At 49.1% G+C, this 27,064-nt stretch overlaps 1 protein-coding gene across 1 annotated transcript in view; it reads left to right on the top strand.

Annotated features, from left to right (window-relative positions):
* Nucleotides 1-3,043: 3,043 nt before the first annotated feature.
* Nucleotides 3,044-27,064, top strand: part of KCNQ3 (potassium voltage-gated channel subfamily Q member 3) — a 289,992-nt gene continuing 265,971 nt past the window's right edge. Inside the window, exon 1 of the mRNA XM_032873515.1 lies at nt 3,044-3,913. Coding sequence (XP_032729406.1) covers nt 3,522-3,913 — 392 coding nt within the window. The 5' untranslated portion in view covers nt 3,044-3,521. The remainder of the gene's footprint in view (nt 3,914-27,064) is intronic.

The raw sequence follows: 27,064 nt of genomic DNA on the forward strand, positions 1-27,064 counted from the left end.
TTGTGCAGAGCTGGGATGAAAACCAGCAGCGGAATTTGTTGTTTGTACCATGGCCCCAGTCTGGCCCTTATGGATACTGTGTCAATGAACTCTGTCATGGTACCAACTCCCACTAGGTACCTGAGGTTCTCAGGGATTTTAAGCCTCAAAGAAGATTCCTCTCAATGGAATCTAGGACATTTGACTTCAGTTAGCTGGAATCTGTGCTATGGAGTGTTGAGATTACATAGTCCCCCAAATGGCACCAAGACTGAATCCCGTTTTTCATGACGTTTCCAAGCCAACACTCTGCATTGGATTATAAAATCATTAAGCAAACCAATTTCCAAACCACATAGCAGTTTCCCTATCATTGGATTTAACTGGATCAGAGTTATGAATTTGATAGTGATTTTACCTCACACTTTGTGGGAGGCACAAACTTAGCCCCTGCACTTGATCTTAAAACATTAATAATTGACCATCTGTAGCTCTCATCAAAATAGTAGTCTCCTCACATGCTGGAGGATCCCAACTGTTATTCTGAAAATCTGAACTTTTGATTAATTGCACAGTAATGATGTCTTCTATGGGGTCCTCGACTAATCTCCTTTGATGCTTATCTGGTGAGTCTTGTTATTTTAAATTCTGTCAAAATGTTTTTTTTAGTCACCATGTTACTTGAGTTGCAATGAGTACTAAGACTTTCTAAGAATAAAGACCTTCCCAGTGGTAGAAGACAAAACCCGAAATCTCATATACAAACATACAGCCAGTGTTGCATTGTGAGCCAAGCATTGTTCTGCGGCTTTACATTCTGAATTCACTTATTCATCATTCATTCATGAACAGGTATTGAGAGCCTACTAAACAGCAGGCATCCTTCTAGGCTGCAGGGATAGAACCCCGAGTCTCTGCTCCTGCTTAGTGAGATAGTAGTAAACAAAATGCAGATAGGATCATTTTAGGCAGTGATAAAGTTAACTAACAAAATAGGAAGGGATTGAGGGCAACTTTAGAAAAGGGGCTCAAACATGAAGGATGGAATTGTTCCCTAGGTGGCTGGGATAGGACTGCGATGAAAAGCTCACCCACTCACGCTGGTGTGCTGGGAGTAGAGGGAAAACAGATGTTCAGGAGCGTGACTGGGGGAGGGGGCTGTGCAGCTTCCATTTGGAGCTTCTCTCACCTAAGCCGGTCCCTTTCTCTGCATGTTTTCTTCTTTCCAGAGTTTGCACTGAGTGGTTACTTACCAGCCTCCAACTAACTCATGGCTGAGCACCACTCTCTTCATAAGCATTAGTGGGGGTCCTACAGTGGGTGCAGTCACAGGTCTGAAGGCAGTTAATAAAGTCTTCACAAAGGGCATCCCGCAGCCCACCGACCGATGAATAATCTTTCTCAGTCAGGTTGAGGCTCTTATTCTATATAAAGGTCCCATATTAGAGTCACTTTCTGGACAAATTCTTCTGTAGCTTTGAGTGGTTAGTTCTTTTTTGCCTACACAACACTGTCCAATGATTTCAGGCTGGGTATGGTTTAACTCTTTTCTCAAAACTACCCTTATTGGTTGAGATTTCTGAGGTTCTCCCCTCTGGCATTCATTTCATACAGATCCTCCTCCTTCCTCCTCATTCCCACAATCACTCTTCCTTCTCTCCCCCTCCCTTTTTGCCCTTTCCCTTCTTTCTCTCCATACCTTTCCCCTCCCCCATCCCACCTCCCCTCTCCTTCAGTCTTCTCCCTTTCTCTCTCTCCCTCTCCTTGGCCAACTCCTGGCATTCCTTTGAAGGCCTTCTGGGGGCTCCCATAAGCCTAGGATCCTTGACTTGGCCTTGTCCATAACCCCTCCCTCTGCCCAAGACAAGCCTGGAGAGAGTGGGAAGTGAAGGAGGTTCCAGGTACCAGGGGGCAGCAGGATCTCTGTAATGGTGGTGGCCATGGAAGAAGGAGATGTTAGGTTCAAAGTACAGGGGGCCCTCACCGACCTCTGCAATTGATTTAATGTGATCTAGGCCCTGCCTAACTGTGACCTCCCCTTCCTTTGCACTTAACGCACTCAAGCCACACTTCATCTTTGAGCTTCCTCTTCTGCTGCTTGGAATGCTCTTCCTGACGTTTCCATAGTTGCCCCAGCTTGTCACTTAGGTCTTACCCCAAAATGTCGCCTCCACAAGGAGACCTTCCAGGATCAGCCAATGTAAAAAAATTCCCTACTTCAAGCACAGCACGTTATTTTGCTTCCTCAAAGCATCCACCAGTCTTGGCAATTACACTATATATGTTTGTTTTCCGTTATTATCTTCTATCTTTCCAGAATGCAAGCTTTAGGAGTGCAGGGATCTGCTATGCTCAGGTCGGAGGACACTGCCCCTCTCAATAGAAGCTCACTTAGGGTTTAGCAATTGAATGAATGAACAGGCTCAGGCAAGAGAGGGAATGGCTTGCTAGAGTCCAAGTTAGAAGCCAAGCCAATTCCGCGAGTTCTTTGTATTTCTTCAACCCTCTGCTTGCCAGAGCCGGCAAGGGCGAAGGGCCAAGGGAGGTGAGGGCGGCAATGTCCACCATGAATCAGAAAGCGAACAGGGAGCCACCCAGAGTCTGTGGGCTCAGGGCGCGCTTGGCCTTAGCCAACCCAGCAACTTGGATTTTACTTCCAAAGCCAAAAAGCAGGGTTGGGAGGTGACCAGAGAACAGAAAGCTGCAGCAGTCAGGCCGGCGCTGAAGGTCTACAGACGAACCCCCTGCCTCAGTCCCTCCGCGCCTTCTCCCCTTTGCCCCCGCGCACAGCCCGGGGAAAGCCCTAACGCCCACGGGAACAGGGGTAGCCGGGCTCCGCGGCCTCAGCGCAGACCGCCCGCTGGGTGCTCCGAGGTGGGGGGCGGCGGAGGGCGGGGAGGCGGGGCGCCGGGAAGGCCTCCCGCCGCGACGGGGCGGGACAATGGGGCCCCACCCCGGCGAGGGAGGCGGGGGGCGGCGGCGGCGTGCGCTCGGCCCGCGGCGCTCTGGCTCAAGGCGTTTGCTGCGGGGCTGAGGCTGGAGCGGGCGGGGAGGGGCGCGGCGGGGGGAGTGCGGAGGAGGGCGGAGGCGGCGGCGGCGCGGGGGGCTGGCGGGCTGGCGGGCGGTTGGCACCGGGCTTGTAAATAAACTGCGATGCTGTCTCGGGCTCGCCGGCCCGGGTGCCGCCGCCGCCGCCGCCCCGGAGCGCCGGTGCCAGGCTCCCGCTGCCGCGCGCCCTAGCGCCTCCGCGCCAGCCTCACGCGCCCTCGCCCGCTCCCCGCAGTCCGCGGCTCGCGCCCCTCAGGGTCCCGCGGCTGACCTGTGCGGGATGTGACCCCTTCCCGCTGCCTGGCCTCCCCTGCCCCCCGGGGGGCCCTCCTTTGGTTTGTTGGGGGGGGGGGGGGGGGGGAGCGGCGCGCGGATCATGGCATTGGAGTTCCTGGGCTTGCAGCCGCCGCCGCCGCCTCATCCACGCACCCCGAGCGCCCCTTCTTCCCGGAGCAGCAGCGGAGAAGGCGAAGCGGCCGGCGGGGGCGAGACAGATGGGGCTCAAGGCACGCAGGGCGGCGGGGGCGGCGGGGGCGGCTGCCGGCGGCGGCGACGGGGGCGGCGGCGGCGGGGCCGCTAACCCCGCCGGAGGGGACGCGGCGGCGGCCGGCGATGAGGAGCGGAAAGTGGGGCTGGCGCCCGGCGACGTGGAGCAAGTCACCTTGGCGCTCGGGGCCGGAGCTGACAAAGACGGGACCCTGCTGCTGGAGGGCGGCGGCCGCGACGAGGGTCTGCGGAGGACCCCGCAGGGCATCGGGCTCCTGGCCAAGACCCCCCTGAGCCGCCCTGTCAAGAGGAACAACGCCAAGTACCGGCGCATCCAAACTTTGATCTACGACGCCCTCGAGAGACCGCGGGGCTGGGCGCTGCTCTACCACGCGCTCGTGTGAGTACCCAGCCGCTCGGCGGCGGGGGCTGGGGCTCGGGGTGGGGGCTCCAGCCAGGACGGCTGCGGGGCCTTAAAGCCCAGGGACGCCCGTCGGCTGAGGAGAGCAGTCTATCATTCGTGTTTCTCCGCCGTGTGTGTCCGTGTGTCTGTGAGCCACTCTCCAGGTGTTGGGCACCACGGCTTAGAGGATCCAAGCGTGGTTCCCCAGCTAATTTGGAGATGGGATTGGCGTGTTTGTGTGCGCGCGGGTGCGCATTTATGACACCTTCTCCGGATGTTGGTATCGAAGCTTAAAAGAATGATGTTTCTTTTCCAATTAACGTGGAGGATGAACAGGATGAAGCGGATCCCTTCCATACGCTCTGTGTTTCTGCTTGGGGTGGGTCCCTTCTTCTGGGATCGCTACTGAGTTTAGATGATGCATCCCAGAGTTAGGGATGGGAGTGGTACACTGCCCACAGTGGGGTGTGTGTGTGTGTGTGTGTGTGTGTGTGCACGAGCGCGCGCATGAACGCGGGTATCAATCGCTTGCTTGTGCTACTCCTTAGGGCTCCATCCTGGTATACAACCTGGTGTTGCTCTAGCTGGGGGCTTGGACTGGTCAAAATGAGTGTCTTTGGGTTATTTTTATGGGAGTTAATGAGCAGGAGAGAGAATATAAGCGAAGGAGAATCTCTCAGGCTGCAGCCTAGACAGAGAAGCTGAGGCTTAACAGTGCCAGGAGATGAGGGCTGGGGTTATTTTGGCTGAGGCATCTCCACGATTTGGTCCTGATATCCCCTCAAGGCCAGCTGCTGCCCCTTCTCTCACTTTGGCTGGACGAGGGTGCGGGCCATATGATGGGGCCTGACTGGAGGTTTGACCCCAGGCACCCTTCGCTAGAAAGCGTCTCCTTGCTAGTCAGGATGAAAATGTGTTGCCGGGGAAGGAAGATGGAACTATCTTCTGCACTGACACTCGGGACAGGAAATCTTCTTGCACTTGGGGGAGAGGGGAGAGGATGGTAGTGGTGATTCCTCACCCAAGAGAGAAAATCAGAGATGTCACCAGACACCCCAGGGCTGGCAGGGCATTTCCAGTTACCCTGAGCTTCCTGTCTGTGGCTTAGTCATTCTGATGGCTGCTTCTTGGGAAGCCCTACGTTACCAGGGTTTTGGCGGGGAATTGGCCATAACTTTGACCCTTTCTGTGCCTTTAGTCGTGAATATTCCTCTGTGTCCTCCTCCGACTGACCCATGACTGTTGCGGTCCCGGAGAGTTCAGGGAGCCTTGGAGCTGCTACCTGCCAATCATCTTTGGTTGCAGTGGCTTTTCCAGATTTGGCCACCAGGTGGGGGCGTCTGCACAGGACCTCCGACTTGGCAACAGGTTTCCCTGTGAGGTTATAGAAGCTTGGAGAGGATGCCTCCCTGAAACTGAGGAACTGGCAGCAGAGAGGGGGGCATCCAGCCAAGAACGTGGATTTGGGATGGTCCAGCGTCTGGCATCCACCTCTGCCTGCATTTGCAGGTGTTAGTGGCTGGAGAGAAGGGCTAGCAAGGGTTACTCTTCCATTTGCTTTCTTTGGGGGGTAAAAATGGACGAAAATTATATTCTTCTCTGTTTCTAGCACTGTGTTTAGTTCAAATGAACCCAAGGGGGTTCAGTTAAATTAAATGACTAGTTAAATTGATACTGGATTGCTATAGTAAAAAAAAAAAGTACGGATTTGAGTGCACACAAACATACAGAGAATCAATATGTCTTTTTGCGTGTAAATGGCATTCACTATTTATTGGCTGACTTCCAAACCTGGGGTTCCACTGTAGCTTGCGGGGTCCCTCTTTGTTTACTTCCCACCATTCCTAGCCAGCACCCCTTGCTGTTGCCTTGCCCAACCTGGGGGAGGGATAGCTAAGCCCTGTTACTGACAGAGTCTTGATTTTATCCTTCTTTCGGATTATTCCATCATGCAGAAGCAGATTTGAGAATGCCCAAACCTGTAGCCTTGTTTCCCAGAGAGGACCATGAAAATCTGAGAGTGTGGCATAAGGAAGAGGTGAAGACCTAGCCAGATGCTTTCAGACATGCAAATCATTTATTTCATCGAACTCTCTCCAGGATCTCATGAGGTGGGAATTACTGTCTACGTTTTAGAGATGAGAGTAAGAAAACTTCAGTGAAACCCTTTGTCCAAGATCACACAGCGGCTCTTTTGGCTGCTAACATCTGAATGCAATGTTGCTTGCAGACCATGCTTTGACCTCAGTGAGTTTCACATTGAGGGACCTCAACTGTGTTTCTGAGCTGGATCCCAGTTCTGACCCTCTGCCAACAATTGCAGGGCTCTGGTATTTCACTGGGCATCATTGGGTGCCCCTCACCTCCCTGATAACACAGGGCTCATAAGAATACCTCTGCCTCTACGTGCTAGCTCACAGCTGGCAATGGCTAGAAATGGGATTTGGAAACAAAACAGGGACTAGTCAGCATCCAGGGAAGCACAGTGTTTGGGACACGCGGAGTGGGCTCAGGCGGTGGTGGGATTGCAGCTTCTGATTCATTGGGAATTATATAGGAAACCTTGTTGGGCTTGGTGTGAACTCCTGAAACTGAAGCCTACCTAGTTAGTGGATGTACTGTACATCCGTCCTCAAGTGCAGTCAAGTGAACAAATTGAACTTTTCATTGATGATTCAGGATTTTGTGAGGCACTGTAATTCGTGCTTCGAAGCATCCATTATCCTGTTCTGGGCTGTAGCTAATAGCATAAGGGGGCCAGGAAATTGGGCTGGCTGTGGGTTCACAGTCTAGTGCATGCTTTTATTCTTTTAATGAATCAGGCCCATGAGATGCGATCCCCACCTCCTGCCCGCCCCATTCCTGTCTTGAAGGTAGACTACAGCAAATGTGGAGACCAAAGACCCCCACCCTACCTAACCATGCTCTCTTTGCCTTAAATGCTCATCCTTATTTTTTCCTGGCTACTCATTTTCACCTTGACCCAGCTCTGACGTGGCTTCTTCTGGAAAGCGTTTTGCTACCCCCCCCCCCACCACCGCTCCCACCCAAAGTTGAGCTAGAATCGCCCTCCTCTGCAACATTCCCATCTGTAGGATTTTGCGCCTTACACTAAATTGATCTGCTTACTGGTCTCTGCCATCGAACCGAGAGCTACTTGGGGATAGGGCCATGGTATTCTTTGGCGTTCTGTTTCCAGCAGGCTGCGGGGTCTGTGGTGGTTAGCAGGCAAGCATGCACTGACTGGGTGAGCGGAAGGCTCCCCAGGACTTTGCTTGCTATGGCTTTATCTTATCACCACAATCACCAAAGCCACAAGAGGGATTTTAGTGAACAGAATAGCTTGCAGAAGTCTTAAAATGGACTAAGGGGAGGAGAGGACAGAGTGGGAAACCATGCTTTGACCTCAGTGAGGCTGCTCCCTTCTCTGCTTCCTGAGCTTGAAAAGGATCCTGCTGTTGTGGAGAACGTGTTGGACTTGGAACTTGCATCTGGACCCCCTGAGGCCTCTGCAATTTTGTGTGGCCTGGAGGTTGGGATGATTACAGGGCCCTGTCACAGGGCGATGTTCAGGCTTAAAACCTGTGAATGAAATGAGCCCAACACCAGACATGGAATAGTCATTGGTTGAATCTGAATAGGGGTCTCCTTAAAAGCACAAACCACTGTTGTGTTCTGACTTTGTCCCAGGACTCCCCTTCCCTAGCCTGTCTGTAGAGAGATGCTGGCTTCCTCTTGGCACTGTTGCTGGTTGGATACTGTGCACAAGACTCCTGCTGCCCTCACCACCTTGCGGCGGCCAGCTGGGTCTGACCACTCACTCACCTGTTAAAGGACCAAGGGAACTTGGTCACAGGAAATACCCCCTGTTTGCATTCGGAAGTGGGCTGGCCCCTGGGGACGTGGGGGCAGGCAAGGCTGGGAGGTGGGGCACAAGAACCCAGCAACAAGTACTTTGGAATGCAAGGGGCTGACTGGTGGTCTTAGCCTATTGACTGAAGGCTCTCTAGTCCCTCTTTTGAGAGGCTGATCAGTATTCCATGTTCTTTCTCCATTCATCTGTCGATGGACAAGGAGCTCGTCCATACATCTTGGCTATTACAAACAGTATTCCATTGAACCTGGAGTGCTAATATCGCTCAGATCCCAATTTCAGTTCTTTGGATACGTATTCAAAGGTGAGATGACTGCATCATGTGGTAGCTCTATTTTTAATTTTTGAGGAACCTCCATATTGTTTTCCATTGTTTCCGCCATTCCAGCGTTTCCAGCATTTTGCATTTCCACCCACACCATGCAGGGCTTTGAGTTTCTCCCTATCCTTACCAACACTGTTTCTCTTGGTTTCGATTTGGTTTCTGTTTTTGTCTTTTTTTTTTTCTTTGATAATAGCTGTGCTGACAGGTGTGAGGTGTGGTATCACAGCCCGTCTTTATTCGGCTGCAAGAGTGTGCTGGTCTTTGGAGTCAGACCCGGGTTTAATCCAATCTGCTCTAACCTGGCTGTGTGACCTGGAGTAATTTGCTCACTTTCCTGGGTTTTGGTTTCTTTATTTCTGGTGTAGAGATAGTCAGGCCTATCTCCTGGGGCTGTTGTGAAATTTAATTGAGGTGATGATAGACAACACGTAAACATTGCCTTGTGCTGTTTTGCAACCTTGGGCGTTCCCTGTGTTAAATCTGAAACTTGGTCCCCTCTGCAGACAGAGGGCAAGGGGAAAGGGAAAAAGGAGGAGGCGGGCCACTCTAGATCCCTAGGTGGCAGGTTTCGTAAGCAAGGGGACTTATATTCAAGGCTTATCTTTGGCACTGAAAGATGAGTAGGTCTCCCCACCCACTCTCCAGAATCTTAAAGGTTTTCAGAGAGTCCTTAATGGGGTTCAGTAATATACACAATACAGACAGCGTCTGCAGCACCTTAATCGCAAGGCTGCGTCTTTGGAACAGCTCCCACTATGGATACAGTGGATGAGGGAGTGCACAGTCCAAGGACGGGGCGGCGGGGGTGGAGAGTGAGTGAGGTCCAGCCCTACAGTCACCTGGCAATCACATCCTCTCAATGACCTCCCCCAACCACTGCAGATAGTCAGTAAATACTGTTTCCTTGTTGCTTCTCCTCTCAGTCCTATTTAATCTGCCTTATTCTTGCCCCTCTGATCAAATCCATGCCCCTCTCCTCTCTCTAATGACCTTGTTCTATTTTTTTTTTCCTTTTCTGAACTCCTTGCCTTCTTCTTGGCTTTCCTTTTTTTATGATACTTTCAAACCCCTGAAGTCCAATGAAGAAGTCAAGGAAGGGTTTGACCGCAAGTGCCCAGAGTAGCAGGTGCCTTGAACCCCAGCGATGGGGTGCGCTGGGAGGGTCTGTGACCCCAGGTAGTCAGTATGTCACTGTCCAGGAGCCAGGCTCATGGCAGGTGGCCATCAGTGCTGGAAGGGAGGGTACAGCCTCTCTCCTTTGGAAATGAAAACAGGTTCTAAGAAGTTATGTGATTTGTCCAGACCCTTGGGGCTACCTAAGCAGCAGAGCTGGGATCCCTGTCATACTGCTGTCTTCACCATGTCACTGTTGTCCCCAGTGGCAGATGATGCAGAAGAAAGGTAACAGAGACTGAAACTCTACCTTCCTGGTGAGGCTCTATGTACAGCTGCTCTTCTGAAAAGTCCCCAGGGGAGGGGCGCCTGGCTGGCCCAGTCAGTAGAGCATGAGACTCTTGATCTCAGGGTCATGAGTTTGAGCCCCACATTGGGCATAGAATTTACTTAAAAAAAAAAAAATCCCCAGGAGAAAGCAGAGCAGCTGGTCTGCAGGTTATGTACACACGGAGTAGGAGCAAGACATTTCAAACTGTGATATACCTGTGAATCACCTAGGTAAGAAGAAAAATCTGGCAGATGCGTCTTGAATCAGTCATCGAATTTGTACATAATGAATCCAACTGACCTTACCCTCCTCCGGAATAATTCAGTGGAAATGAACAACATACCTGCAGTCGTGCCTAAAATGACCTGAATCCAATCATGAAGAAATAATAAACAAACTCACATTGTGGGACATGCCGCAAGATGTCTGGCACAGTCTTCCAAGTGGTCCCTGTCGGAAGAATAAACAAGAACGGTCTCAGTTAAAGCAGCTCAAAGGGCCATGACAGCCCAATGCAGTGCGTGCACGTAAACAAATGGGACCACATCAAGCTAAAACACTTCTGCACGGAAAAGTAGCAATCAACGAAATGGAAAGGCATCCTGCAGAACGGGAGAAAATATTTGTAAATCTTATGTTTGGTAAGAGCTTAATCTCCAAAATATATAAGGAACTCCTACAACTCAACAACAAGAAAGCAAACGATCCTATTAAAAAATGGGCACAGGACCTGAATAACGAGAAGATACACACGTGGCCAACATGTGCATGAAAAGGGCTCAACGTCTACTCATCATCAGTGAAATGCAAATTAAAACCCCAGGGAGGGGTTAGAATGGCTGTTGTCAGAAATCCAAGAAATAACAAGTGTTGGTGAGGATATGGAGAAAAAGGAGCCCTGGTGCACCGTTGGTAGGGAGGTAGATTGGTATACAGTTTTCACACTACGTAAAACAGTACAGAAGTTCCTCAAAAAATTCAAAATAGAACTGTCAGATGATTTAGCCATCCCACTTCTGGGGTCTGTCTGAAGGAAATGTAATCACTGTCTTAAAGAACGTGAACCCCAGTGGACATTGCAACAAAACGTTTAGCAGACAAGACAAGGAAATGATCTGAATGTCCATGGATGGGTGAATGGATAACGAAAATGTGGTATGGACGCACAATGGAATACTGTTCAACCATAAGAAAGAAGAAGATCATGCTATTTTTGATGACACGGACAGAGATGAGCCTTGAGGGTATTATGTTAAGAAATCTAAGGCAGAGAAAAGACGAAGACTGTACGATCTCACTCATATGTAGAATCTTAAACAAAACTGAACTTAGGAACAGAGATCAGATTGGTGGTTGCCAGTGGCTCGGGGCTGGGGGATATGGGTGAAGATGGTTAAAAGGTACAAACTTCTAGTTATAAGATGAATACGTTCTGGAGATCTACTGTATAGTCCGGGGACTGTAGTCAACAATACTATATTGTATATTTGAAAGTTTGTCAGAGAGTAGATCTTGAAAGTTCTCATCACACACACATACACACACAGTTAACTGTGTGAGGTGATGGATATGATTGTGAACCTTATGTGGTAGTCATTTCATTACATATGTATGCATCAAATCATAACATGGTACACTTAAAGTTGCACAATGTTGTATGTCAATTATATCTCAGTAAAGCTGGAAAAAAACACAAGTGACTTTCATGATTCTTAATTTGATCCCAGATTGAAAAAAATAAATAACAATAAAGGATATTGGGCGCCTGGGTGGCTCAGTGGGTTGAAGCCTGTGCCTTCGGCTCAGGTGACTCATGATCCCAGGGTCCTGGGATCGAGCCCTGCATCGGGCTCTCTGCTCAACAGGGAGCCTGCTTCCTCCTCTCTCTCTGCCTACTTGTGATCTCTGTCTGTCAAATAAATAAATAAATAAATCTTAAAAAAAAAAAAAAGGATATTGTTATAAGGACAGTTAAGAAAATTTGAACATGGACTCCATATTAGAGAACATTGTTATGTCAAAATTTAATTTCTTGAGTGTGGTCATTGCATTGTGGTCCTGGAGGTGAATGTTCTATTTTTTACGAGCCACATGGTGTAATCTTTAGTAGTTCAAGTGTCATGATACCAATAACTTACTTTCCAATGTTGGGCACACATGTAGACCATGCAAGTGTGTATATGTGAGCATAGCACGTACCCACAGGAAAAGAGAGAAGGAGGTAATTGTGGCAAAAATATTAACAGTTGGAAAATCACAGGGAAGAGAATATATATAGGTATTATAGCACTCTTAACTTTAAATTAAAAAAAAAAAATCAAAAAGTTAAAGTGGCTCAGTGGGTTAAAGCCTCTGCCTTCGGCTCAGGTCATGATCCCCGGGTCCTGGAATCGGGCCCCACATTGGGCTCTCTGCTCAGCGGGGAGCCTGCTTCCTCCTCTCTCTCTGCCTGCTTCTCTGCCTACTCATGATCTCTGTCTGTCAAATAAATAAATAAAATCTTTAAAAAAATACTTAAAAAAAAAAAACTAAAAAAATATAAAGGACTAAACATGCGCAAACAGCATAGAACACACACGTGAGAACAGATGAGAGGCCCCACACCAGAAATTGATGCCATTGGTCTGTGGGGGTCCAGGCATGGTCCTTCAGTGATTCCAGGCTTCAGAACCACTGGCAGAGCTCAACAGGTTTTTTGGTTCATGGATTCTGTATACAACGTATCTGAGCTTACTCCACCTTGGGCTTTTGTCTGGTTAATGGCAAACAGTACAGAGGTGTAGCTTAGCGTGCTAAGGTCATTCATGTCAAGGTTGCACACGCTGAATCAAGTGCCAAACTTTGTGCCTGGCTGTTGAGAGAGATGAGCCACAGTTCTCCTATGGAGAGAGACACTTGAAATAACGAAATTTGAGTAGTCTGGCAAATGCAATAATAATATGCAAACGAGGAACCAAGCAGGCAGAAAGGGCATGCACTGTTGAGCCTCTTGTGTTGTGTTAAGGAGATTCCTCCAAAGGAGGTTTATGCCACTGGAGGGAAGATGAAGGTCCTATTGTTTGTCCAGTTGATGACTAGGCTTCCTCTCCTGCTTGGAGAACTGAAGGCTGCATGCAGTTAACTTGGATACTCCATTATTATACTCGCATTATTAGGAAGCTCCCCTTTTCAAGTTTGTATTCATGAAAAATAAGTCCATCCATGTTTAAAAGTTTTGTAGGTCCACAGGGATCCAATGACATTTTCCAAAGAATCAAGGTCCTGCTGTCTCTTTTTTTGTCTGGGTCTTGAAGTTTTGACAGAATGAAAGGGAATTTGTTACATCTTTTTAAAACTGAGCAATGTGGGATGCCTGGGTGGCTCCTTCAGATCAGGTCCTGATTCCAGGGTCCAGGATCAAGCCCTGCATGGAGCTCCCTTCTCAGTGGGGAGTCTGCTTCTCCAACTCTTCCCTCTGTTGCTCTCTGTGCTTTTGCGCACGTGCGCGCGCGCTCTCTCTCTCTCTCTCTCTCTCTCTCTCTCTGTGTCAAATAAGTAAACAAGATCTTAAAATAAAACTGAGCAATATGAAAAAAAGCAAAGGAAAGGTCCTCCAGTATGGATTGATTAAAAACCCTTTGTAGACACAGAATCATGTGGCTGTGGTTTGGGGTGGCCCAAGACCACTGTGGGTCTGTCAGAAGTGCATTGGATGAGCTGTTAGGAGAATTGCATTAACCATGTGGTTCAGACACCTCACTAGTCCTACCGTCTGCATATGCCCACTACATGGGATTAGAGTTAGAATCCCAGGAGAAAATGTGTGAGGGAGTGCTTTGGAAACTATGGTGGTGACGTTTCTCTAAAGCTCTAGCAGGATCAGATGAGTCCACAGTTGGGACCTCTCTGTCTGGGTCTGAGCATCTGTCCACGCCCAAATTTGCCACATTGCTGTCTGTGCTCCATTAACTGATACCAGGAACCTATCAGTGATCTAACTTAGCACGCACATCCACAGGGATGAAAGGTGCTCACGTTTGGGGACAATGACCAGGAAGAGGTTTGCAGGTGACAAGATGATGCCAATGCCAATACTGAGGTCTTGGGCCACCTCTCGTTTTATAGGTTAATTGGATGCAGATATGGTTCCATCCGAACTGTGACCTTGTTGGACGGGACTTTTCATTCTGTCATAGAGGGATAGAGGAGTTTGAAAATGTGCTCTTGGGAGAACAAACTGGGTTATAATTCAGGAACAAAATTACTTTTTGCTTGTAGTTTATGAAGAATAAAAATGTGTGCAGAGTGTGCCGTGCCTTCACTCTGATTGGGTTCCTCCTATGGTGGGCTTCTCTCCTTGCTGAAGACTTGGGCTAGGATCGCCTTTTCCTCTCTTCCACGCACCCTCCTTCCAGAGACCTGTAAAATTGTTCAAACCCTCTAAGAGTGTAACACTTGAGTTGGGGCATATAAGCCCTGCATATCAATATAACCATCAGCAATCCAATGTTTTTGCATCACTTCATAGTTTATTATATCTCTCCTTGGGCAACATCAGTAGGATTCCTGCTTTATACATATGAGTAACAATAATTCTTAGAGCAGATCGCTTCTTAAAAATTGTCACATCCGGCTTTCTTAAGAAGCAAGCAGCCTGACATAGAGTTTGCCATTGACCCTTAGATTCTTTGTAAACTTGTGTTAGCAATTCAAGCCCATTTCTCCCTTTATGGGTGTCTTTTTGAAGGGATGGAGTGAAATATTATCCAACATACTGTGCTAGGGGAATGTGTTCATCCAGTCCCGACCATCTGTACTAATGGAAAATCACTTAGCACTATCACAGTTTATCTCCCTACTCCCTACTCCTACCCTTTGCTAGAATCCCAGCTTTTGCTTTATCTCACCCCACATGTATCAGTCATGGATGCTTCTCTACCTGGTGATGTCAGTCCAGAAGGTGGAACCCAGAAGGCCTTAGTAATCAGGCCTAATCAAACTAATCAAACTGATCAGCAGCAATTACATAACAGCAGGTTATGGGATTTAAGGACCCAGCACTGGGAGAGGCACTTGGCCGATTATAGACCTAAGAGGCCTTCAGAGCTGGAAGGAGCTGTAGAGAAGATGAAACTGATGCCCAGAGCCCTTAGAAACTTGTCTGTAGTCATGCTGCTGAAAAAGGAACGACTCGAACTCGGGTCTTCTTCCAAGGCTGGCTCCCATACAGCCACAAGGGCTTCTGCCCATGATGTTCTTGTACCAAGGGAGCAGTTTTGCTACAGTAGAATTCCAGGTTATACTGGCTCAGGGTGCAGATCAAATGAACAGAAGAAAGAGGAAAAGCCAGGGGCAGGCAGATCAGGCGTCCATACATAGGCTCCAGGCAGCCTCTTACCAAGGAGGGTTTTTCTTTTGCTGAAATTCCCAGTTCCCAAACCACCATTTCTCCATCTCCTCCCTGTCCCCGACCCTCCTGTCCTCTGCCAAGAATCATTATCAAGTACTCTTTGCTTTCCTTTGAGGTCAGCATTGAGTTGGGGCATTCAAAACCATCATCTTGTAAGTAATGTTTTTATCCATTTGGATTGTTTATAGTGTCACTTATGGGACAGCACCACCATTTGGTCCATTCATGGAAACCTGATTTATTTTCATTAACAACAGGAACTGACAGAGAACTGACAGAGAGTTGCTTCCCTGCACCATGTTGGGCTTAACACTGGAGATGGTTCTCCTAACATGTGGCCGAGAGCCCAGCCCCCAGGAACCCGGAGTTCTAACCCCAAGTCTTAGGCTCCTTGGCTCTGTAGCCTTCAACATGTCATTTTACTTCTAATCTGTTAAATGAACCTAATACTCCCTGCCTTACAGGTTGTCGAATGGATTAAATGAAATAATTCACACAAGTGCTCAGCAGTGTATTAGCATTGAATCTTAGCCTGTGTTCCTCTGGGGGCTCTCTGGGCCAGGGAGCTCAGTGCAAATGGTATATTTCACACAGGATTATTCAATCTTGCTTTCACTATCTCCTCTTTGAGGAGTTTTCAAGGTATTTTTCCCTAATTATTCCCACCCAAGACATTTTAATGCCACAGATATACTGCATATTTCTCTGTACACAGTATGTAAAGCTTGATATATAAAAAAAAGTAACATTTTTCCCCCAGCCCCATTGCCCCCATGAACTGATTTTGCCCTCCTAGAGGATGACACTGTTCCTATTGAGAATGCACAATTTAGGAGATGATTCAGGAAAAAAAAAAAAAAAAATAGAGAAATAAGTAAAACTGGGGAAGGGCAGGGAAATCCAGCAGGAAGGAGAAAATGGCTAGAGGATGTATTTCCATGCAGGTTACCGTGGGGCCCTTGAAGCTCAGCCCCCAGGGACTCTGGATTGCAGTGTGGAAAGATGCACAATTATCCTCAAACTCCATCCATCCTTGACTCAGGGCTGCTCCAGGGTATTACCTCTCAGAGAAATCCCTTTGACAAAAATGTGGGCTGTTTTTCAAAGGCCATGTGTGGCAGGGGCTGCCAGTGGGTTCTGGAGCAGAATGGGAGGGGACTGGCTGTTATGGCTACATAATTCCTAAATGAAGGAAATATTGTGACATGAGTTCACAAGTGTTTCTATGTCTTCTCAGTGGTTCTTAAGTAAAGGAAGTCTTTGTGGCCCAAGGGTCATGGTAATTCTGTAATGTTTTACCCTCTCATTAATTTTTCATTTAGGACAGTCATTCAAGAAAAAAAAAATCTGAAATCAAAGTACGCGTAAATATGTCAGTTCAGTGCCTGGTTTCTAGTGATAGCTAACGTTTCTGAGCTCCGTTATATGTGGGAGTTCTCAAACCTGGCACCATGAAACCATCATCTGCGATACCCTTTGGGGGAAGGAGCTGTCTCCTGTTGAGATTATCGTGTGTTCACATATTAGAAATTTTCACGAAATAAAATAGGAGAGTTGCTTAAAATAAGCCTGGAGAACTTCAGTCCTGCTGACACTATGGTTCTGAGTGGTTTTGGTGATACTTTCAAAGAATGAAGACTCTTACTAATTTATAATGTGAGAAACATTAGCATTTTCAAAACAAGATGAAAATAGATATTCCAGTTGCTCAAATAAACACATCTTTTGCTGAGAAAACGGAAGGATCTTAGCTGTGAAGTGTGGTTCCTGTGACTTCCGCCCTTTGCCTCTGTTCTGGTTTTCTGGGGAAATTAACATCCAGCTTTAGGATTCTGGAATGTTAGAGGGAATGTTGAGATTTCTTCTTGAACACCTTCTTCTTCTTCTCCTCCTCCTCCTCCTCCTCCTCCTCCTCCTTCTTCTTCTTCTTCTTTTTTTTTTTTTTTTTTTTGGTGTCATGATTTTAGCACCTTATGTGTTTGGGAAGAAATTTCATGAGAAAATCTTAGTCCTTTAGGTATAATAAACATGCCTGCAAGGATCTGATGATGCAACTCCAGGAATTCTGCATGATTGCTCAGCAAATGTTGATTTCAGGCCTCGCAGATGCCAGGCCCTGAGCTGGCACTAGGGGATGTAAGGAAGAATTAGTCAGCTTTTGCCCTCAACGGGCTCATGACTGAGTAGGTAATAACTGATTACACAGTGGTGTGATACCTACTCTAGTGTACCAAGTCTACCTGAGGCTCAGGAAAATTTGTCAACACGGTTTACATGGATCAGGGAAGATTTCCACCAACAAGAAGTAGATTTCAACATATATATATATAGGGTTAAAGACCATTGCTTTCTTCATTTTTCCCGTGTGTGGCCATGACCATACAGTCACACATTGAGAACTTAAAAGTCTGATTTATTTTCACCCTGATGGAAAGGGGCTGAAATTGAGGCAGGTGAAGCTAGGACCATAAAACTGACAGCTGGATGAACCTTGCATTGGACTATTTAACAAGGTTGAAGGCTGGCTTTGTAGCTGTACCTTTGCTCTGTGCCAGTAGCCATTCTCTGGAGCCCAAAGTCTAATGTAGCACCTGGTACCTCAGATGCCCAGTTTTGGGTCAGTGGACAGAGAACCAACCCCAAGAGGTGCACGGTTTAAGTGACAGAAGCAAACAGTAGCAGTAAGAAGGACTTTGAATCCTGGCTGTGCCATTGTTCAGATGAGTAACCTTGAGTAAACAGCTTGAGATGCCTCGACTTGTTTCCTTCTCTGTAACGTGGACCGTGCTTATGTGCATAGTTGGTGGAAAGATCCAGTGAAATGCCCTCCATTTTATTCACTGATGTCTGTGAAGGCTTTCCTTCCCCCATCCTCTTTGGGTTCATGGTCAGTGTCTGATAAGTGGCTGTTCTTTTGCAGTCCTGCCAAGATAAAAATGTCCGTGAATAAAAGTAATATTGAGGTCACTCTTATAATTTCCACCTTGAAGTTGTGGCCCTGAATAGGAAGATGTTCTAGAAGAATGTGTGACTAATGTAGTATAAGGCAGGAATTGACCTTGGGAGGAAAAGAGGCGGGGCGGGGGTGCAGGTAGAAAAAGTTTCTACAACCTGACTCAGGTTTGCTGAGGGAGCGGGGGGGGGGGGTGCGGGGAGAAAAAGGTTTTACAACCTGACTCAGGTTTCCTGAGGGAGCAGGGATGCTAAGAAAGACCCCTGCCTTGTTACCCAATACCTGGGCAGTGCTCCTCAAAACTGTCAAGGTCATCTAGAACAAGGGAAGATGGAAAGACCATCACACTTAGGAGGAGCCTGTGCAAATGTGGCAACTAAATGAAATATAGGACACTGGATATGATTCTGGAACAGAAAAAGGACATCAGGTGAAGACTAAGGAAATCAGAATAAGGTGCTGACTTCAGTTAATAAGAACGCATAAACATTGGCAATTCATTTGTAAAAAATGCACCACACTAGTCTGAGATGTTGGTAATAGGGAAACGGAGTACATGTTCTATGGGAACTCTCTGTACCATAGTCCCCGTGTTTCTGTAAATCAAAAACTGTTCTAAAAAATAAAGTGTGTTTTCAGGGATGTAACCAGAGGACTCTGAAGTGGGGCATTGCATGCACGTGAGTCATCCGACCTGGGGTGTAGACAGGAAGCTCAGCCTTGACGGGAGCAATCATGTCTTCCATGTTTCATGGTTAAGACTTGAAATCTGTACCCATGTCATGCAGTTTCAAGTCTTCTCTGGCTTCCGGTGTTACTCCTTACTCTGCCCTCCATTTTATTCACTGATGTCTGTGAAATGACAATCGCCCTAAGAGATCATGTTCAGGTCCTACCTGTATGCCATCATCTGGTTGAGCCAGGCTGCTTCTGATGGACTCCTTCAGTACCGTAGGAGGGGACAGAGGTTTTCTCTTCTGTATCATTGACAAGAACTGGGTCGCCTGCTCCCCTTCTGTGGACCACTGAGGTAAAGACCGTGAATGGTGACCGTGAATGGTTTTGATTCTTTCCTGAGTATCTGGCACATTGCCAGGCAGACAGAATGGGGTTCTATTAGGAAGAGAAGGTAGAGGAGTGGCTTCTGGGTAGATGCCAACATGTCCACCATACTTTGACACTAGGAGCCCATATCAGAGGTTGGGAGTGATGACCAACATCTTCAGTGTCTTCTCCTGCCATGTCAGCCCTCAGGCTCTGCTCGGGTAGCTGTCAGGTTCTGGGGTGTCCACAACTGCCATTCCTACCCAGAGTGGTTGAAGGTGTAGGATACAGTTCTAGAAGCCCTGATGGGCCTTGCCCATTACAATATCCCAAGCAAACTGCTGAGCCATAAAGAAATGGCTGGACGGTAATCTGTTCGTCCGATTGAAGCTACTGTATTTAACTATAGTTGGTTGTTGGGGACAGGGTGGGAAGCAGGAAACTTCAGGAGTCATCTCGCTCTGTGGTCCTGTCCCTGACTCTCCTGATATCTGGAGGGAGGTCATGTCAGGCCAGCGGTGGTCTCATGGAACAAAGGGGCCATGGCGCAGGAGGACAGCATGGCAGGGCTCTGGTTCTGGACTCTCTGACATTAATTCTGGAGGGTTTACCATACAGTAAGGGTGGATGGATCTGAGACAGCTCCTGCCTTTAAAGATCTCACTGTCCAGATGGGTGTGAGCCATGCAGGGGGTGGCATGGCCTTGCAGGGGTGCTGTGGGCTTCGCCTTCCCATGTGAGCAAATCCTTATTTTGTCTTATTTTACCTTACTGTGTGACCTCCCCTAAGTTGCATAACTTTCCCGAGCCTCCAGTTTTCCATTGGCAAAATGGGAACGTCTGACCTGTCCTGACCACTGACCACAGGATGGCATCGTGGCTGCACAGCAGCTGTGTCCCTGCTTTTGGTGGCTGTGGTGACAAATGACTTCTATAGAGGCAGTTTAGCACACAGGCTGGAAGTCAAAATCAAGGCAGACTGCTGTGGGTTGGTTCTGGGATAGGACTCTGGCGGGCTTCCTAGAGATGGCAAACTTTGATCTAGGCATAGAAGGAAGGATTCACTGGTGTCGGGGTCAGGGTTAGGGCTGAAGGCAGAAGGAGTAACTTCTGTGAAGCCTTGGAAGTGAGAAATGCAGCAGGGGACCCTGGGTGGGGCAGGAGGGGGCAAGGCGGTGAAGGGATAAAACAGATGTGCTTGGAGGGGTCTAGCCCTTTTAAAGTATGGAATTGCTCTGCAGCTCTGGACGAGAAACTCTCATGTCTCTGTGCCTTTCCTTCTTCCTTGAAAAATTAGGTCATTGGATACTTTTTAGGGTTTCTCCGTGGGAGATGCTGTTAGCATTCTGGACGGAACTCTTCCGCACTGGGCAACAATGTCTCCCATTTTGCAGGATTTTCAGCATCCTGGGCCCTGCCCACAAGAAGCCATAAGAACCCTGAGCTGTGATAAACCAAACCACCCCCAGGCTTTTCCTGAGGTTCTGGTGGGGGTGGTGGCAGCCGTGGCTGAGGTCCACCGGGCTCTGGAGGCTGTCACTCCGTAGCCAATGCCTCTGGCCTCAGAGGCCCAGCGATCGTATTGTGGGCGATGAGTCCAAGCAAAGATATATGTAGGAGGCTGGAGAATCGATTGCCCTCATGAGGTCAGTATAGTGTCTTTATGATTTAAGAAAGCCTGATCTGCTTTTTGAGTCGCAACAGTTTGGCTTGGGTAAGACACCCACTTCAAAAGTTGGGGAAAATGAAAGTTACCCAAGTATCAACCACATGCTGCCCAAGCAGGCATGCGGGTACTTATACACACACATGCGCGTGCGCGCACACACACATACCTTGATTCCTCAGCCTCAGCTTTTGGAACATTAATTAGTGTTCCTGCATGAAACAAATTAAGCTGGGGACCTTGTGGCTTCCATCTGGAAAAAACCCAGCCCTGGGAAATGCTGCCGTTGGAAATGGCAGGGCCCACACACTTGTGCCTGGTATAGCACGGTGGCATAGACCCTCCCTACGCGGGGGAGCTTGCTGCTCCAGAAGCCTGGGCACCCCGGTTGGATGGGGAGGCGGTGCGTGGATGAGAGTGGGGCTTCCATTTCCGCTGAGACAGGTGTGCTGGGAGAGAGGGAGCTGGGCTGCAGGGATCCAAGTCCCGCTGTGTAACCCCAGGCAAAAAAAACCACTTCGTTTCCGCGCGTCTCAGTTTCGTCATCTATAACGGGTGTGAGGATACCCACCTCAAAGGGTGGTTGTGAGGCTTCCACGACTTCATAAAGGTAAACGGGCCAGAAGAACCCAGGGCTGTCTATATCTCTTTTAGGATGATGGTTTGTCGAGGCCTCCAGGATTCTAACTGTAAACACAGTAGGTCCTCAAGAAACACCAGCTGGGGAAACAAGTAAAGACAAATAAGGCTATCGGAAGCCACGGCGGGCCGTCAAAGTGGGGGAAGGACTGCCTTCTTCAGCCACGTTAATTTTGAAAAATTGTAAAATATTCATAACGTAAAATTTGCCACATCAGACGTAAGGGTACAGCTCGGAGGCTCCAGTACATTCTGAGCAGCCTTCACCAGCATCCAGAGAAGCGTCTCCATCTTGCAGAACTGAGACACTGCACTCATTGGTGTCACTGCTAAAACAGAAATGCCATCAACTGGGTAGATTCAACAACAAGCATTTATTTCTCATGGTACTGAGGTCTGGGAAGTCTGAGATCAAGGTGCTGGCAGATTTGGTGTCTCACTTACTCTTCAGTAAGTCAGTAATCCCCCCTGAGGAGGGCTCCACCCTCATGACCTCCCAAAGCACCTCCTAATACCATCACATTCAACTTGGGGAGGACATGAACATTCAGTCACTAGCATCATTAAACCCTAACTCGCCATCCCTCCCTACCCCCAGCTCCTGGCTGCCTCCCATTCTGCTTCCTGTCTCTGCAGATATGACTGCTCTTGGTACCTCATAAAATGGGGTTATACAGTATTTGTCCTTTGGTCACTGGCTTATTTCATGTAGCATGATGTCCTCAGTGTCCATCTGTGTTGTAGCAGGTGTCAGAATTCCCTTCCTTTTTTAAGGTTAGGTATTATTCCATCATCGGGAGAGACCACACATGGTGTGTCCATTATCTGTTGGTGGACACTTGGGTTTCTTCCACCTTTTGGCGATTGGGAACAATGTGTGTGAAGCCACATTAACACTTTACCTCATTCCAGGTCCTCTTTGTGTTTCTCTGGTATCTCAAGTCCATTCCATGCACTGCTCCATGGCGTGGAGGAAGAAGAAGGACCATGCATGTATTGGGCCCTAAGGTGACTGCTTGCGAGCTAGGCAACTTTGGGCAATTCCTTCACTCTCTTGGTCTGCACTTCTTTGTCTGCAAAGTGTGTGTGGGGGGGTCTTCATGTTCCCTTCCAAATCTTGTTCCAAGTTAACAATGAGTTAACATGTACAGTGCTTGGAACAGAACTGACACATGGTAAGCATTGTTACTGCTGTTGGTCATACAGCATCTGGATCTGGGCACATCACTCATGATTTTAATCACATCCTGACCCGATGTGCACATGAGAAAGTAGAGGCTAAGAGAGGTAAGGTGACTTGCCCAGTGGTATACGGCAGGTTGGCTGTGGAGCTGGATGGGGACTTGGGTGGGCCTGAGGACAAGCTCTTGCTTCCCTTCCGGGTTCCTCCCTGGTCCTTCTCCCTGAGCTCCAGCAGACTTGGTGCCCCCTTTATCCTGCATTAAGCTCAGCCTTGGCAGGGTTTGCCATGAGTATCCCAACCAGATCGTGGCTCTGTTGCAGGCAAGAGCCATGCACGGTATGTTGTTTTTTCATTGAAAGTGCCAGGCATGATGTTGGGCACAGGGTCCATGTTGAACAAACACTGTAGACTAATCCCCTTGGCCGTGCAGCATTGGAGTGGAGTTCCAAACAAAACCCAGATCCGAATGCGAGGGTCGAAAGCTAAGGCTAGAAAGCCAAACGTGGCTGACTTCTGTGGGGATTCCACACACACACCGGGAGCTTGGCAGCCAGCGGAGAAGGTTCTGTGCTCTGGTTTGGCTGGGTCAGCTCTCTTGCCAGTTCCTTGTGCCCATCCTGGCCAATTAGCAGAATTCAGCCAGGGTGTGTTGCATATGGATTCTAGTCAGGTTTAAAGTCAGTGGTTGTCTACTCCGAGATGACAGACCAATGGGGACTGCTTGGTTAGGGACCAACCTCATGGAAGGGAGGGTGTTAGAGGGTCGGACGGAAACCAGAAAGGAGTCGACTGGCCCCTGGGCCTGAGGACTGGGGGCTCCATGAGCCTACAAGGTGCAGCCCTTGGCATAGAGCCCCAGGCTCTGTTGTAAGAAGAGCTGAAGGTACAGGTGATAGGCCACGCTTGCTGGCCTCAAGGAGCCCCATCTGATGACTGCAGTCCCATATTCCTTGCCTCAACCCTGCAACCTCCCAACTTCTCTTCCGGCCTCTCCTCTTACCCATCTCCGTCCCCTGCCCACCCGAAGCCAAGGTTGTCCTCTTCTGAGGAGGTGAATGCTTTCACGCACCTCATTAGCTCACGCCCATATGCAACACCTTAGGGCCTTGGCACAAAACCCACTCTCCTTGCCGCCCAGACTCACAGTCCCGAGGGATCCGGCCCTCGCCCCCTCAACGCCTCAGCCAGGCTGCTCCCGGTCCTGCTCACGGCGGCCCTCCCCACGGCACACCAGGGCCTGCCTCCCCTCGGAAGGAGCCTCAGCAGGTGTCAAATGGCTTCTCCAGTCTCCAGGTGAGGCCTCTCTGATCAGCCCCTTCCATGTCAGTCCTCACTGGATTTATGGCCCGCAGAGCACCCTGTCATAAGCTGTAATGACCACAAGCTCTAAGTTACACATGTATCGACTCATTTGTCTCTCTCCGCTACATTGCAAGCTGAAGGAGGGCAGAACCTGTGTCGAGTTCACTGGGGTGCCCCCGTTCCCAGCTTGGGGCCAGCTTGTCCTAGCATGTGTTCGTGGACGGGTGGAGTGGCCCAGAGAGACTGACTCGAATGTGTCTAGAAGGGGGATGAGCGGAATGGTCAGAGGGTGACCTACACACCCTGACTTCTTGGTAGATGGAACTATCTCTAGCTCGGAGGAAGGAGTGGAGGAGGGCCGTGAGCCTCACTTCCAGACATCCCAAGTCCTGTGCGGTGGTGAGTGAGGACTGACTTTCTGGAGTTTAACAAGCTGGCTCAAAGAGCAGTTGGTAGAAGCAACAGGGGAATCACCTACCGATATGCCCAAGAACGTCGTACCCATGAGGGTTGACTGCAGAGGGATGTCTTGGAAGGAAGGGAGTGACTCATTCTACTTGGGTGGAATCTTATTCAGCCTTAGAAAGAGGAGAAAATTCTGACTCCTGCTACATAACGTGAATGGAATAAGCTGGACGCAAAAGGATCAATATTATGTGATTCCACTTATATGAGGCCCCCAGAATAGTCCAAATCACAGAGACAGAAAGTAGGATTGTGGTTGCCAGGGGCTGGAGGAGCGGGGAAGGGAGACTTACTGTTTAATGGGGGCAGAGGTGCGTTTTGGGAGGACACAGACATTCTGCAGGTGGATGGTGCTGAGGGTTGGGTAACAACGCGAATGCCACTGAGTTATACGCTTCACGGTGTTTACACTTGATCTTAGCCAAAAGGCCAAGCAGCTATGCTTCACGGTGTTTAAAGTGGTAGATTTGACATTATGTTTGCTTTTCCGCAATTTGAGGTAAAGGACAAAAACCAACATTGTGGCTTGAGAAATGTGGTACAGGAGTGGGTGTTTGGACCCCGTGGCATTAGAGGTCCTTCCAGTTCTGGGATGGTTCATTCTATGTAAAATGAACTTTATTTGAAAATGTTCCCTTGTTCTGTTTTCCTGCCCCAGTTGAGCCCCTTGGTGCTCCAGGCCAGCTGGACAGCTGTACCTGGCCTACGAGCAGGCCTGGGGACATCAGAGCTCATCTCATCAAGTCATTGGAGAAAGTGGTGCAGGTTAAATATTTTCAGTAATTACCACTTCAGACGTCTGCCATGACTCTTGGCCAAGTCCTGTTCCTCACCGCTCGAGTCGGAGCCCGGTGCCAAGAGACCCCTTTTGTCAGATCTTTGCCTGTGTTTCTGTTTATTCATGACTGAGTCTTATTCTTCCCTGAGCTCTGGACATGGCTGTGGCCTCCTCCCTCATTAACTAGTTCACTCAACATTTATTGGGCACCAGCTGATTTCCTTGCTCAGGCATTGGAGCTGTGGGGACAGTCACATGTAGAAGGTGGTGTATCCCTGGCCTGGTGGGCACCCAGGAGAGTCTGCATGGGGTGGGGGTTGCATCAAGGAGGTCTTCCCAAAGGAGTTGGTGCTTACGTCTCATCTTGGGAGCTGAGGAGAAGCTCAGAAAGACCCAAAACAAGGGACGTCAGCCATATTGTTTCTGGAGGGTTTAATTCCACCCTTCTCTGGAAAGACTTTCTAAAGCAACGCTTTCTTCCATGCTTTACACCCCTTTGCACCTGCCTTCCATCTTTCCTTCCACCCCCCCATCCCGCTCCTTACCTGCAGAGAGGCAGAGACCAAGGGGAGGAGACTAGGGATGGGAGGCAGAACCAGGAGGGATGAGACTCCTCTAGAAGGAGAAAGCATGCAGGCTCCTCCTTCTTCCTCACCTGTGCTGCCCTACCCCGACCCCCTGGTCTTTGCCTGTGGGAGGCAGTGTGAGGTCAGCCCCTTGGAGTCCAGCGGTAGGAGGCAAAACCACGTGAGGCTGAGTGGGAACATCCTGCTTGGAGGCTGGAGGGCAGGCAGGTGGGGAGGCTTGGGTGAGGTGACAGTGGGGAACTGGACATGGCTGTGTGGACAGTGAGCATTTTAGTCTGACCCTAAGACCCCTGCGTTCCCAGCAGGGCATGTTAAGATCAGGTTTATGTTTTGTAAGAATGACTTTGCTGCTGGTTGGAGAAGAGATGATGGAGGCATACGGTTCCAAGATGGGGGCCGCCGTTCAGAGTGGGGCCGTTTATTCAGCTCGTGTCTTGGGCGAGGAGGGACATGTGGTAGTCTAACCCACCAGATCTCTGCAGCAGCTCTGCTAAGTTGAATTGCATTGTCCCCATCTTGTCATTAAGAAAACATGCTCAGAGAGGTCCAGTGTCTTGCTCAGGGTCACACAGCCACACACAGCCAAGAGTAGCCCATGCCAAAGCACTCCCCGCACGGCGTCAGCGGCACACACTTCACTCACCCACCAGTGGGGGCCCTTGCTTCTCTCGCTCGCTCTCTGCAGCCTTCGGGAGCTATCAGGGCCAGGGCTGACATTTGTGTGCAGGATGATTTCCTTCCTGCTCACAATAAATGTCAAACTGAGTGATGGAAGTGATTCAGCAAGAAATAGAACTGGAGGGGGGAGAAGAGCTGTGTAAAAACATTTGCAAATGGATTAAAAATTTGAGTCCACCAGCTCATGCCAACGTACTTGGAAGTTTGGGAGATATTTTTAGACCACGAAATCCAAATGGTACAGATCGTGGGTTGGAAAGATGGAAATGCAAAGACTCGTTGGGTAGCTGTGACCAGAGATTGCTTTTGCTGAGTTTCTCCTCGGCTATATAAAACAGCAGCGTCCCAAATGCAGAGTCCCCTGGATGCTCTGTGCCTTTTTTTTTTTTTTCATCTTTCCCTTGTACATCAGGAACCCCAAGGCTAAGCACCTGTTCTTGGAAAGCCCCTGGAGAGGTCTACATGCAGCCTTTTGATGCTTTCGCAGACCAGTGAAGGAAGGTCAGTCAGAACCAGCTGAGGAGTCCTGGAGAGCAAGATGGCTCATGGACCCAGGAGGGAGAGCAGGAGCAGGGTCCAGAGTGGGGAGTGTTTCACCTGGGGGCCAAGAACACGCAGAGCCAGGGGCTGGAGGAACGGGCAGACGGGAGCTCTCATCTGTGCTTCTCTCTTCAGACTCCCCTGCCCCGGGGTGGAGACCTTGGTTACCCACAGTGTCTGAGCTCTCTCCCTCTCCGTCCCTGGAGAGGGAGGGGCCTCGCTTCTTTGGTTCTCAAGTTTGGGACTTGGTGCCCACTCCTGGCTGTCCCTTCCCAACCTGA

Source organism: Lontra canadensis, unplaced genomic scaffold, assembly GCF_010015895.1.
Source record: "Lontra canadensis isolate GAN:19392208 unplaced genomic scaffold, GSC_riverotter_1.0 scaffold49, whole genome shotgun sequence".
NCBI lineage: Eukaryota > Metazoa > Chordata > Mammalia > Carnivora > Mustelidae > Lontra > Lontra canadensis.